The 13,502-nt window shown below is 49.5% G+C and overlaps 1 protein-coding gene across 3 annotated transcripts; it reads right to left on the bottom strand.

Moving 5' to 3' along the window:
* Positions 1–1,583: 1,583 nt before the first annotated feature.
* CD2BP2 (CD2 cytoplasmic tail binding protein 2) lies at positions 1,584–13,024 on the bottom strand. 3 transcript variants are annotated; one of them, XM_081132103.1, is made up of 8 exons: positions 12,940–13,024; positions 12,289–12,396; positions 11,178–11,310; positions 10,898–11,055; positions 10,364–10,799; positions 10,173–10,279; positions 9,985–10,091; positions 1,584–2,015 (listed from the first exon to the last, which is right to left on the bottom strand). In XM_081132103.1, exons 2-8 carry the CDS (start codon positions 12,364–12,366, stop codon positions 1,679–1,681), a joined length of 1,356 nt encoding a protein of 451 aa, XP_080988229.1. In that variant the 5' UTR covers positions 12,367–12,396; positions 12,940–13,024; the 3' UTR covers positions 1,584–1,678. The 3 variants fall into 3 exon arrangements, with proteins under 3 accessions (XP_080988229.1, XP_080988230.1, XP_080988231.1); XM_081132104.1 differs by lacking the exon at positions 1,584–2,015 and adding an exon at positions 3,853–4,042; XM_081132105.1 differs by lacking the exon at positions 1,584–2,015 and having other exon boundaries at positions 8,296–10,091.
* Positions 13,025–13,502: the final 478 nt, after the last annotated feature.

Raw genomic sequence — 13,502 nt, 5'->3', positions numbered from 1 at the left:
AAGAATCAACCAATGAATCCATAAATAAGTGGAACAACAAATCGATGTCCCCCCCCTCAAATAAATCAACCAATAAGAAAATTTTAATTTGCCTGGCCAGGCGTGGCTCAGCGGTTAAGCGTCGACCTAGGATCCAGGCAATCAGGGTTCGATTCCCGGTCAGAGCACATGCCCGGGTTGCGGGCTGCAGCTGATCAATGACTCTCTCATCACTGATGTTTCTAGCTCTCTCTCTCCCTCTCCTTTCCTCTCTCTGAAATCAATAAAGATATATTTAAAAAAAATAAATTTAATTTTAAAAAAAACCAAAGAATGTAGATGGTAAGGTTAATAAAAATGAGAGAGAGGAAAATCAAGCAGAAGAAAGGGAGCTTCCTGGGGCTAACCCCAAAGGGAACAATTTGCATGATAAGTTCTCTTAGCCGAAAAGCAGTCAGAGTTTTCTTGGCACTCGCTTCTAAAATTGATTTTCATGTAAGAACAGACTTTTGGCCAGTTGTAATGATGTAATGGCCAACGGGCGGTGCTTCAGTCGGGGCCTGGGCCTTGGAGTCAGACAGGCTGGCTTAAGGCGACTACCAGTCTTGAACTATGTGAACTTGGCTACATTTCTGAGTCTGTTTTCCTGACCTTTAAAATGAGAGTAAGAGTCCCGCCCAGTGTGGTTCAGTTGGCTGGGCGTGGTCCTGTGCACCAAAAGGTTGCCAGCTTAACTCCTGGTCAGGGCACAAGCCTGGTTTCGAGCTCGATCTCCGCTTTCACATCCATGTTTCTCTCTCTCTGTCTCTTTCTCTCTCTATAAAAATCAATTAAAAAATACTTTTTAGCCCAGCCAGGCGTGGCTCAGCGGTTGAGTGTCAACCTAGGATCCAGGCGATCGGGGTTCAATTCCCGGTCAGGGCACATGCTCGGGTTGCGGGCTCGATCCCCAGGGTGGAACCGTGCAGGAGGCAGCCGATCAATGACTCTCTCATCACTGATGTTTCTATCTCTCTCTCCCTCTCCCTTCCTCTCTCTGAAATCAATAAAGATACATTTTTTTAAAAAAAATACTTTTTAAATAAAATAAAATGAGCCCTGGTTGGTTTGGCTCAGTGGTTAGAGCGTCGGCCCGCGGATTGAAGGGTCCTGGGTTCTATTCCAGCCAGGGGCACGTACCTCAGTTGCAGGCTCGATCTCCTGCCCCAGTCGGGGTGTGTGCGGGAGGCAACCAATCGATGTGTCTCTCTCACATCCATGTTTCTCTCTCTCTCTTGCCCCCCTCCGCTCTCTCTGAAAAGCAATGGAGAAAATATCAAGTGAGGATAAATAAATAAATACAATACAATGAGAATAACAGATTTACCTCACAATGTTATTTAATTTGTTCATTTATTCCACAAACTTTGTTGAACACTGTGTCTCAGGCATATGATATAGTAACGGACCAAATAAAGTGTCAGTCACCTGTCCTCCTGGAGGTGACCATCTCCCAAAAGAAGATGGAGACTCTGCCCAGATTTATAATGTTGGGCATCATGGAGGAACATAAAGCAGAAAAGGGGGCATAGGAAATTCTCTCTCCTCCAGGAAGGCCTCTTGGAGATGACACCTTAGTGAAACCTGAGAGAAGTGAGGGAGCAACCACGAAACCCCTGGGGAAGGGGTTCCACAGGGGGACAAAGCCAAGCCAAGGGCCCTAAAGTCGGACCGTGCTTGGCATGTTACGGAAACCCCCGAGGAGGCCAGTGAGGCTGGAGCGGGGCACACGACAGGGATAGGGTGGGAGGGGGGTCACAGAGGAAACAGAACCAGATTCTTCCAGGTGATCCTGAGGACTTTTGCTCCGAGTCACTGGAGAGCTGCTGGAGGGCTTCACCTTTGAAGGGCCCCTTCTGGATGTTACAGGGAAGACAGACTGTGGGGCCGAAGGTGGGAGCAGAGAGGCCAGTGAGAGATGAGCTGGGGAGAGATGGCAGGGTCGGAACTGCGGTGAGTGGAGATGTGGAGAGATGTGGGCAGCTGCCGAATACCTTCTGAGGTAGAACGAAAAGGGTTTTTTAACATGTGAGATATGCGGGTGTGAGAGAGAGATTCAAAGACAATGCCAAGGGCTTTGGCCTGACCAGCTGCGATAAAAGAAATGTTTTCTGATATGGGAAGGCTGGGGGTGGAGCAGGTTTGGGGGAGAAGATAGAGTTCATCTGAGGACATGCCAAATTTGAGATTCCTATTAGACATCCAAGTGGAGATTTCAAAGTGTAAATTTGGGGGACATTAGCATTTGGATGGTGTTATTTATTTATTTATTTAATCGTTACCCAAGGATATTTCTTCCATTGCTTTTCAGAGAGAGTGGAAGGCGGGGGGAGGCAGAGAGAGACATCAATGTGAGAGAGACACATCGATCGGTTGCCTCCCAAACGCGCTCCGACCAGGGCCGGAGATCGAGCCTGCAACCAAGGTACATGCCCTTGGCTGGAATCAAACCTGGGACTCTTCAGTCCAGGGGCCAACACTGCAACCACTGAGCCAAACTGGCCAGGGCTGGGTGGTGTTATTTAAAGCCATGAGTCTGGATGAGTTCACCTCAAGAGTGAGTGCTGATTAAGACAAGAGGACCAGCACTGATATGGGTGCTATTCCAATTACAGAGAGCCATGGTGGCTCAGAGATGTTAAGTGACTTGCCTAAGATCACCCAGCTGGTAAGAGCTAGAATCAGAATTTAAAACCAGGTCCTGATCTGCTCTCCTTCCTGGAAGCACGCCCGCACCTTTCTCTTCCCCTTCTTCCTTCATAGGCATGCGTCTCCTAAACTCTAAGGTTCCCACGAGACTTGTAACCAAGGGAGCAATGGGCAGCGGACCCCCAAGCCCCCTTTTCTCTGACTCTCCAGTGAGCTGATAGCAGCCCCGCCTTGGCTCACTTCTTTCCCATAACGTTTCTAATGAGCCAAAGCAGCCCCGCCTAGTCTCTCTTCTTGTGCTTCTGCCCTATGCTCTTCCTTGTTTCACTATCCCTGGCTTTAATAAACATAACCTCAAAATTTAAAAAATATATAAAATAAAATAAAAAACAGGTCCTAGTTCAGATCTTGTTGCACTCTTCTACAGTAGACTATGTAGGCTTCTATCAACCTAATTTGGCCCATGCTATAATTTAGACTATTTAGATAATTTAGCTAGTGCAGATATAAAAATTGCAGTCATTACAGAAGGTTCTATTGGACAGCATGGCTCTAGAGCCATCTGAGTTGGATTCTGTTTCTTGCTGGAATTAACTGGTACATACCCCCACATCCGTCAGAACCAAGGCACTTCTATCTAATTTACATTCTTGGGAATTCAGGTAAAACTATCATTGATCCTCAATTATTCTAACAGGCATTCAAGACACAATGTTTAGGAAACGGCCTGGGAGCTACAGAGGCCTGGGAGCTGCCCCAGCAGGCTTTTTGTGGTCTGAGGAAAGGGATCCAGAGCTTCTGGGAGGATGGTTCGTATCTTGGCCAATGGGGAAATCGGGGAGACAACGACCCCCAAGTGAGGACCACGAAGCAGCATCCCTCAACACAGCTTCCTCAATAGGGGCCATGGTGCCCCCCCGGGGGTCATGGCCTTGTGAAGCTGGGGGAAGGGGAGCCAGGCTGGGTGCTGCTCAAACCCCCCCCCAATGACCTCAACCAGCAGCTGGTGAACACCGGCTTGCCCCAGTGGCATCTCGGCAACCACACCATGGAGCTGGTCACCTCCACCCTGCCCCTCTTCCTGCTCATGGTGCTCAGCATGCATGGACTCCTGCTGGTGGGCTCGTTCCCCTGGCGTCCCCCCTGAGTCAGCAGTGACCTCCGATGGGGGCAGGCGAGGGGAGAAGGAGTTGCTAGGCCTTGGTGTGAGAGCAGGCGCATGCGGAGGGGATCTTGTGGTGCCCGAAGGTGTGCTCAGAGAGCTTTGTCTCCACGTGGTGCTCAGCATGATGCAGAGGGAGTCTCTAGTCCAGCATCCCCAAAGTATCGGGTGGATACCCTCATTCCCTTGAGGTGTTTTTGGGTGGTATCAGGCCTGCATTAAGCACAAAGAGTAAAAGAGGGATTCCCTTTCCATTCTCTTCCAATCCTTTTATGCCAGGAAGACAGTCTCAGCTTGGTGCTTATATACTCAATGCCTCGGAGCACACGCTGACTTCCCTGCTACTAGGGAACAGGCCTTGGGCTTAGGGAAGGCTGAGAAAGTTTCCAGGCACCGACATTCTATTTATTGTGGGGGTGTTTTCAATAAATAAATTTAAGTAAAAAAAAAAAAAAAAGACAAAACGTTTAACCCTCATACACTGGATGGAAACACGTAATGGTGCAGCCACTTTGTAAAAGTTTGGCAGTTCCTCAAAATACTAAATGTTTTTAACCATATGAGCATAACTATCTGACCCAACAGCTCCACTCTTAGGTATATACTCAAAAGAAATGAAAACATAAAAACTTACACACATGAAAAACTTGTTCACGAAGCATTATTTATAACTGCCCCAAAGCAGACACAACCTACATGCACATCAACTGATGCATGGAATATTATTCAGCTTTAAAAAGAAATGAAGTCCAGCCAATGTTGCTCAGTGGTTGAGCATCAACCAAGGATCCAGGAGATCGGGGTTCGATTCCCGGTCAGGGCACATGCCCCGGTTGCGGGCTCGATCCCCAGTTGGGGGCGTGCAGGAGGCAGCCGATCAATGATTCTTTCATCACTGATGTTTCTATCTCTCTCTCTCCCTTCCTTTCTCTGAAATCAATAAAGATCTACTTTTTAAAAAGAAAAAAAGAAGGGGCTATAAAGAAGACAAAGTTGGAAACTTGGCTGGGCTCAGAGTTCATGACATCTGGAACAGGGGAAGCCTTGTTGAGACCCCTTGTATCCCAATTCTAAACTCGTTGTGATCCCTTTGTACCCCAGTTCTCAGTTTCCTCCCTTGGGCCATTATCTGCCCAGACTGGGTAGCTCTAAGCAGACCTGAACTCCATCTTAGACCACCCTTCTAAACCCTTTTCAATAAATATTTATGGAACATCTACTATGCACTAGGCCTGGCATTCAGTGCAGGAGATACACAGGCTCCCCATGGTTCCAGCTCTCATAGAACCTACTGTGGCCATCGATAAGGGTAACAAAGACAAAGCACGAGGACCTATGGAATCACATTACTCAAATCCGGGGGCCAAGAAAGCTCCCTGGAGGAAGTGATAGAGAAATTCCTCTCGGGTCTCAGCATCAGGAAGATCTAGGTATCTATGGGGCTCCAGCTGGGTTCTAGCTGAGAGTAGAATGGAAGACAAGCTGCTCAGTTTCAGGCCTCCCTACTGCTTGGGAGGCTGGGGTTCAGTGACTGTGCAATGAGGCATCAAGCCAGCCAGGTGGGTCTGGAAGGGGTGGCAGATGTATCAAAAGCATTAAGACTTCCCAAACTCCTCAGGCTTTGTGGAGCCTAACCCTTTGTTAGGTTTAGCCCCTTTTGGGGCTCCTCCATAGTGCTTGTCTCCCCCAGGACCCACTAGATGCCCAGGGCAGTGTGATACTCTGACCCTCAACCAGGAGTACCCAGAGTTGCCTTCCCCTACCCCTGCTACTCTCCTGGAAAATGGCCTGTCAAAGGCAAGAAGCTGCATTTCAGAGGGTCTAGTGTTCAGGATGCAGTGATAACAGCTGCAGTTTTGACCTTGAAACCCTCCTGTAAATTTGTTCAGTGACACTGGTTCAGTGACACTCCCAGGGGTTAGAATGACCCTAATAACTTCTCTGCCCTGCCCCTTGAGAGACTCCAGTCTAGACACCTGTACACTACCCACCCAGGTCACACCTCATCTTTTCTGGGGCAGCAAAGACAAACAGTCTCACAGGCCGCCTAGGTCAGGAAGGGGTTGCCCCCTGGCACACAGAACCAGGAAAGAATTGGCTGATTCTCTATTCATTCATCACCACTGATCCCGTCTCAGGCTACCTGGTGGAGACAGATCAGGAGAAATAGCTCTAGGTGTTACATCAGACATCTGTGCTGCTGGGCACAGTGGAAGAAATAATGAGCCACCTAGGTGGTGAAGAGTAGGAGTTAGGAAGCTTTTAGGAAAAGGAGGCCCGAACTATGTCACAACAGATATATTAATTGGTCTTTCCCAGATAGTCAGAAAAGAGAAAGGTGTCACCACTGCCCAGCCTGGAGAAATGAAATTATCTGCCCTCTTCTAGAAGCAGGCTGGAGCCTGGAGCTGGGGGAAGATAAGGGAGAAGGGAAACAAAGGCAGACAGAACTGGAGGGGCTGGCTCCAGCCAGGCCATGGAAGGCCTCGCAGTCAGCTTCAAGCTTGTGAACTTCACTCTGAGGGCAATGTGGAGGCAGCCATTAAAGGATTTCAGTAAAAGACAAGGAACTTCACCTCCAGGATCTTCCTCCCCCAAACCCATAACCCAAATCTAATTATGAGAAAAACACCAGATGAGCCCAAATTTTAGGAATATATTACAAAATACCTAACCAGTACTCCCAGAACTCTCAAGATCAGTGAAAACAAGTCTGAGAAACTGTCAGACCAGAGGAAGCTAAAGAGGATGATGACTAAATGCAGTGTGAGACCTAGAAGGGATTCTGAAACAGAGAAAAGACATCAGGGGAAAATTAGAATTCAAATCTAAATTAAGTGGGATGTTTAGTTAATAGTAATATACCATACATCCATACAATGGAATATTATTCAACAATAAAAAAGCTAAAATACTGTTACACGTTAGAATATTAAAAACATGCTAACTGCAAGAAGCAGACACATAAGACACAAAAGACCACATATTGTATGACTCCATTTGTATGAAATGTCCAGAATAGACAAATCTAGAGAGAGGAAGTAAATTAGTGGTTCCCAGAGCCTGGAGGGTAAGGTGGGCATGGGGAGTGATGGGAACTGCTAATGGGTGGGGTTGCTCTTGGGGTAAGCAAAAATGTTCTAAAACTGATGATTGCACAACACTGAATATATTAAAAGCCACTGACTTGTTCACTTTTTTAAAAAATATATCTCTATTGATTTCAGAGAGAGGGAGAGGGAAAAAGTCATGGATCAGCTGCCTCCTGCAGGCCCTCGATTGGGGATCGAGCCCACAACCCAGGCATGTGCCCTGACCGGGAATCAAACCTCGATCTCCTGGATCCTAGGTCAATGCTCAACAGCTAAGCTATGCCCAGCTGGGCTGACTTGTTCACTTTAAATGGGTGGATAGCTCAGTAACTGTTAAAAATAGTAACGATGGTTCTTTCGTAACACGTACCATTGAAAGATGTAAATAGGGGAATCTGAGTGAACTGAGTGCCCGGGTTTCGGGCTGTGGAGGCAGCTGATCAATGACTCATCATTGATGTTTCTCACTCTCCCTCTCCCTTCCTCTCTCTGCAATCAATAAAAATATATATATATTTAAAGTTTCCGCAATAGCCCAGCCGGGTGTGGCTCAGCGGTCGAGCATCAACCTAGGATCCAGGTGATCGGGGATTGATTCCCAGTCAGGGCACATGCCCGGTTGCGGGCTAGGCAGCCGATCAGTGACTCTTATCATTGATGTTTCTATCTCTCTCTCTCCCCCTCCTTTCCTCTCTCTGAAATTAAGATTAAAAAAAAAAAGTTTCTGCAATAAATATTACCATGTGCAGTGTTTCTTAAATATAACCATGTTTAGTGTTTAAAAAAAGAAATCCAAAATTATTTTCACTGGGCTAAATCCTTTTAGTAGGACTGCATTTCTTTGTGGAGACTGGAAAGAATCCGTCTTCTTGCCTTTTCCAGCTTCTACAGGCCACTGCATTCCTTGACACATGGCCCCTCCATCTTCAAAGCAACATCTTCACCTCCCTCTCACTCTGACCCTCCTGACTCCCTTTCACTTCATAGGACCCTTATGATTACATTGGGCCCACCTTGATTATCCATGATAATCTCCCCATCTCAAAATCATTGATCATTTCTGCAAAGTCCCTTTTGCCATGTAAGATCACATATTCACAGGTTGAGGTGGAGGATGTGGACATCTTTGTGGGGCCATTATTCTGCCCCTACAAGGTGTCATCAGGGAGGTGAACACAGGAATAGGCTGAGGGGGAGACTGAGACACCTGTGAGACATCCAGGGGAGCTGTCCCTTGGCTTCCATCTAGTCACCAAACACTAAGCACCTCCCATGAGTTAGTCACTGGGGATATAAAGGTAAAACTGTATTTCATTGGTCCTAAGAGGCCTGTTTTCATCTCTGAATATTCCTGAAATCAGGACACACCTTTTTTAAAAAACAAACACGTTTTTATTGATTTCAGAGAGAGGAAGGGAGAGATAGAAACATCAATGATGAATCATCGTTCAGCTGCCTCCTGCACACACCCCGCTGGGGATCAAGCCCACAACCCAGGCATGTGCCATGACCGGGAATCCAACCGTGATGTCCTGGTTCATAGGACGACGCTCAACCACTAAGCCATGCTGGCTGGGTAGGATGCACCTTTTAATCTGTAATATCTTACAACTATAACTGGTAGGGTTTCCTTTCTTAATGAAACAAAGTAAGCTATCTTACAACCAAAGGCATCCTGGAGTCAATGACAACCAGGTCTGGCTTAGCACTAGAGTGGGTCTGACTATTATAGAAACTGGAGGCCTCACTGGAACATCAGGTATCTGTCCTAACCCATCTTTCCTAGTGCCTGGCCTGGCCCCTTCCACCCTGTCCCATGGCTCTGGTGCTCAGCTCTCTTGTAACTAACAAACTCCACCAGAGCCCTGGCCACACACATGCTCAGCTATGCTACCACAACAGGGTCTAGGAGCTGATTCCTCCCCACTTGTAACCTGTCTTGGGAGTCAGGCCCTGTGTTTCTCCACCTGGACGCACATTGGAAACACCTGGGAACTCTTGACAGACCTACCTCCAGGCCACTACCTAGATCAATTCATTCAGATTCTGAGTAGTAATTGTACAGTTCCCCATGAGATCCCAATGACCAGCCAAGATGGAAAAGTGGAGGAATCACCCTAACTTGATGGAAGTGAGACCTAAGGCAGCACTAATGGGATGGGGCGAGGGGGTGTCAATTATACCTGTCTACCTACCTCCCCATCCTCCTCATCCCTAACTCTGAATTCCTGAAAGGGAACCAGACCAGTTATCTCAGTTCCCTCAAGGCATTAGCCCTGCGCCAGGAACACTATGGGAGCTCAGGGAATGCAAGCTTCAGAGCCTCAAATTCAAGGCAGAAAAGAACTGGTACCAAGAAAGGTCTGGGAAAGGAGCCCACTGGGTCTGGGTCAGCCCTCTGATTGACTGCAACCTCCAGTGAGGCACTGCTCCTCTCAGTGTCTGTTCAATGGACAGTTGCCCCAGGTGGCCTTAAAGGGTTCTTCATGTGCCAACGCTGTCCGCACTTCACCTAAGGAGCCTGAGACAGTGGGGAGCCAGTGAATACCAGGCTTCCTGCTCACCCCCAACAGATGTCCCAGCTCTTCAAGGCCTGAAATCTCCACTTCTGGGGCTCTATCCTATACTGGCTGCAAGGACAGAGAGTCTAAGGTCCTAAAAGCCAAAGACCTAAGAACAGCAAAACAGGAACCCCCAATACTGGAGAATGTGTGAGTGAAGGTGAGCAGAGTCCAGGTGGGGAGGCCACAGGCCACCTGACAGCCCTGGCTCTGCCCCTAGGAGTGGGAAACAAAGATGAGATGGTTCAAGGGACCAGAAACTCCCAAAGAGAAACTTCACAAGGGAACACTCAAGGATAGAGGCAAATCCAAAGGGGCTGTGGAGGTCCCTGGCTTCTGGCCATCAGCACAGCCAAGGACCTAATACACGACTAAAGGCTTTTATTGGGAAAGGAAAACTGACTGAAAAGTGGCCCCCAATATCCTCACTGCCTGAGCAGCTGGGGCCTCCTCCAGAGTCCAGGAAAGAAAAGGCCACCAAATTGGCCCTCAGAAGGCTCACGTGTAGAGGTCAAAGTCAATTCGTTTGGAGTTGTAGAACTGTCCACCAGGGGGGTCCAGCTTCCGGCAATAAACACCATCAGGGAAGTAGCCTTCATTCACCCAGGTCTGCAGAAAAGAGGGCAGAACTGGAGGAGGACTGATGGGTTGAGGGCTGGGAGGGGAAAGAAGAGGCAGAATGGGGCTTACCTGCATCTGGGTGCTGGTGAAAGGCCCGTACAGCTCAGCATCACCTGTGTTCTCCCACTTATATTCCCACATCACATCCTCCAGACCATCTCCTGGCAACTCTGCTTCTAAAATAACAAAGTGACTTGGGCTTCAAGTGCCCTGCCTCTGCCCACAACACTCCCCCTTCCCCCACCGCCCTTAAACCTCACCTCCTCTCTGGACAAGGGTTGGGGTCTCCAGCTCTCCCTCTGCCACTTCCTCAGCAAACATGTCCAGAGATGGTTGGGGTATGGGGTCAGGGGGTCCCTGGGTCCGGCACCCCAACCCCTTCAGCTGCATGGCCAACCGTTCTCTTGTCTCCTGATAAACACCAAGGTTGCCCCGAGCCACCATCTGGTCGGCCAAACCACATAGCCGGTCCAAGCGCTGGGGGGAACTGGGCCGCCCAGGCCCCTTACTATCCCCTTTGCCTCCTCCTCTGGCCCCTAGACGCCTCAGCGCCCCAGCCACTGTCTCTCTCGGCAACAGGAGTTCCAGAAGGCCCTCCAGGAGGGCTTGGGCACTCATTGGTGTCTGGCCAAGGCTGTCCTCCTCATCTGAGTCTGACAGTGAGCCCTGATCAGGTGGCCGCTCCCTGATCTTCACCTGTAATGTGAAAATAGGGGGGTTATTTCCTATAAACTGCCAGCAGGGCCCAAGCACTTGCTGCCTCCAGGCCCCAGCCACACCAACTCAAGCCACACCCAGTCAATGTTGTCCAGCCAGCTGTCTCGGATCTGAGCGTCCCGGTTCAAGAAGTAGTTGCCATCAGCATCAAAGTGGCCTTCTTCCATCTCTTCCTGTAGGTTGAAGGGTGTGATCCGTACCCCTCCCTCACTGGGGAGTGTGGCTGCTTCCTGACCTGCACCAAAGACACAGGTATCCATGCTAGGCATGCAACAAAGAGACGAGGCCTCCTCGGTCTACATTCCCAGAAGCCCATCTCTTCCCCCAGCAGAGGGTCAATTCCCAGGTACAGCTCACCTTCCACGTCCTCTGAGGCTAGGATGTCATATTTGCTGGACCCCTCCTCCTCATCCTCCTCATCGCTGTCCAAAGAATGTTTGCCTTTGAAGCGGCTCCCAGGACCTCCTGTCCCAGCCGCAGCGTCCACCAGCTGTGAGCAGGAGCCAGACAGTCCACAGATGCAGGTTACTGGTTATTGAAGGGAACCAAAGTTTTGCCACCCTGAAGCTGCCTTTTTGAAATATTAAACTGTTTATTAAGGGACAAGACTCAGCCTGATCGGCGGTTGAGCATCCACCTAGGATCCAGGAGATTGAGGTTCGATTCCTGGTCAGGGCACATGCCCAGGGTTGCACGCTCGATCTCCAGTAGAGGGCATGCAGGAGGCAGCCGATCAATGTCTCACCATTGATGTTTCTCTCTCTCTCTCTCCCTTGCTCTCTCTAAAATCAACAAAACTATATTTAAAAAAAAAAGAAGAAAGCTCAGAATCTTTGACCCTCCCCACTTTACTACCCGAGATTCAGACAGAAAAACCCACTACAGGAAGGAAATCATAGAATGTTCACCTCAGCCTAATTTGAATTAAGTATGGTAAACAAGAGGACTTCAGGCAGGAGCCTCTTAGCTAGATACTCCCAGTGACTTGTTGTTTGAGTTGCCTAGCAAGAATCTGCCTACTATGTATGTTCCACTCTTCTTCAACGACATGTAAATTGCACAATTCTAACTTCTAAAAACTAAGACCCCCATTCCCCACCTTTACTCCCTTGTCCAAAATATTATATATACCTAATGTTGCCTCACTGTCTTTGGAATTTTCATGCTTATGTGAATTTCCCATGTGCATGTATTAAAATTTTATTTTCCCCTGTTAATCTGTTAATTTGATTATTGGCCCACCTAGAACTTAGAAGGTGGGAGGAAAAGTATTTTTTTTCTTAGCACCCACACTATTCCTCAAAATGCTCTATGATCTGGACTCAAGTCTGAAAATCCTCCAAACCCATTCCTGAGAGCGTGGAAAAGCTAGCCCTTTCTTTGTCCCCAAAACTTTCCCTCGTCTGGCTTCTAATTCTTTTTTGTTTCCCCTCACTGTTCCCCAGAACACAGTAGTAGGCCTTCTCACCTTCTTCTTGGGAACACTGATTTCATCTTCATCATCCTCATTCCCCACGCCTTGGAAGGTCACTTTCCTCTTTGGCATGACTGGAAAGAAGGGCCTTCCCCAAACAAGCTGAGGGAAAGGGTGCAGATTAAGGGAACTGAGAGAGGAGAACACTCATCGCGAGAGGGACGTCAGCTCAGCAAGCATTTTCCCAGGTACGTACTAGATCCAGTACGTGAGGGGAAGGAGCACGGAATCAGGGGCCGAAAGGGGAGTTGGCAGCCAAGAGGCCCTCGGGACTTGGGTTGGCATCCGGCATCCAAAAGTGTTGCTGGAGCAGGGTCCGAGAGGTGGACGCACGGAGGAGCTCCCACAGGCACCCCACCCTTGACGAAAGGAGAGCGGCTGCCCCAGGTGACCATCACATTCCGGGCCCCAGCAGTCCTGGACGCGGCGCGGGTTCGCGGCCCACGCCCGCTCCTCCACCCCCAGCTCCCTCGGATCCCGTGAGGCCCTGGCAGACCCAGGACTTAGCGCCGTGGCCGCCCCGCTCCTCCCTGCGCCGAACTCCCAGCTCCGCTGGCTGACCCCCAACTGTCCCGGGCTACGTGTACAAATTAGAGAAGCGGCAGAGCCAAGGGAATTCGAGCAGCCCCACCGGTGCCCGCTCACCTAAGGACCCAAGAAAGGCTGGCAAAGGAAAAGCGAGGGGCTTTCGCCGGGACTACATCCGGGGCACTGGACCGCCATCACCCGGAAGAGGACGGCCGAAAATGCCACCGGAGGCCGGAAGTGGCTTCGCTCCGGTGCCAGACTAACAGGAAGAGCGAGCGGGAGTACAGGCTGAGCCGGGAGAGACACCCCCCTCCCAGAAGTGTCGGAGCTGCTTGGGGTGACTAAGGCGAGAAGACGGGACCTATGAACACTTGGACCCTCACCGGACGAGAGGGACGGCCCCTCGTGGTTTTGATTCCCTCCCACAGCAGTAGAGGCTGAAAGTGGAGCGCACTCTATTTAAGAGGCGCCCAGGATCACAGTGGAGAGCAGAATCCAAGCAAAGCCAATGGGTTCCTGCCCTAGTTACCCTTTCTAAGGTTGCGTCCTTTCCCCAGGGCCGGCCAAAGGCTCTGCGCCCCTCACCATCTTATTGAAAGTCCTTCTTTCCCACTCTCAGCGCCCGGTTGTCTGTCCTCTCCTAGACCGGGACAGTTTTGTTCCTCCCCCTGAGGGGTAAG

Source organism: Miniopterus schreibersii (genome assembly GCF_964146895.1).
Source record: "Miniopterus schreibersii genome assembly, chromosome: 3".
NCBI classification, from domain to species: Eukaryota; Metazoa; Chordata; class Mammalia; order Chiroptera; family Miniopteridae; genus Miniopterus; species Miniopterus schreibersii.
This window is presented reverse-complemented; position numbering and strand designations above follow the sequence as displayed.

Bases quoted from the DNA above. Each gene is read 5' to 3' on its own strand.
- CD2BP2 (XM_081132103.1), bottom strand. From the start codon at position 12,366: ATGCCAAAGAGGAAAGTGACCTTCCAAGGCGTGGGGAATGAGGATGAT. The intron at 11,056-11,177 runs GTGAGCTGTACC...TCTTTGGTGCAG, and splicing joins AGCCTCAGAGGACGTGGAAG to GTCAGGAAGCAGCCACACTC. The intron at 10,800-10,897 runs GTGTGGCTTGAG...TTCACATTACAG, and splicing joins GGCTGGACAACATTGACTGG to GTGAAGATCAGGGAGCGGCC.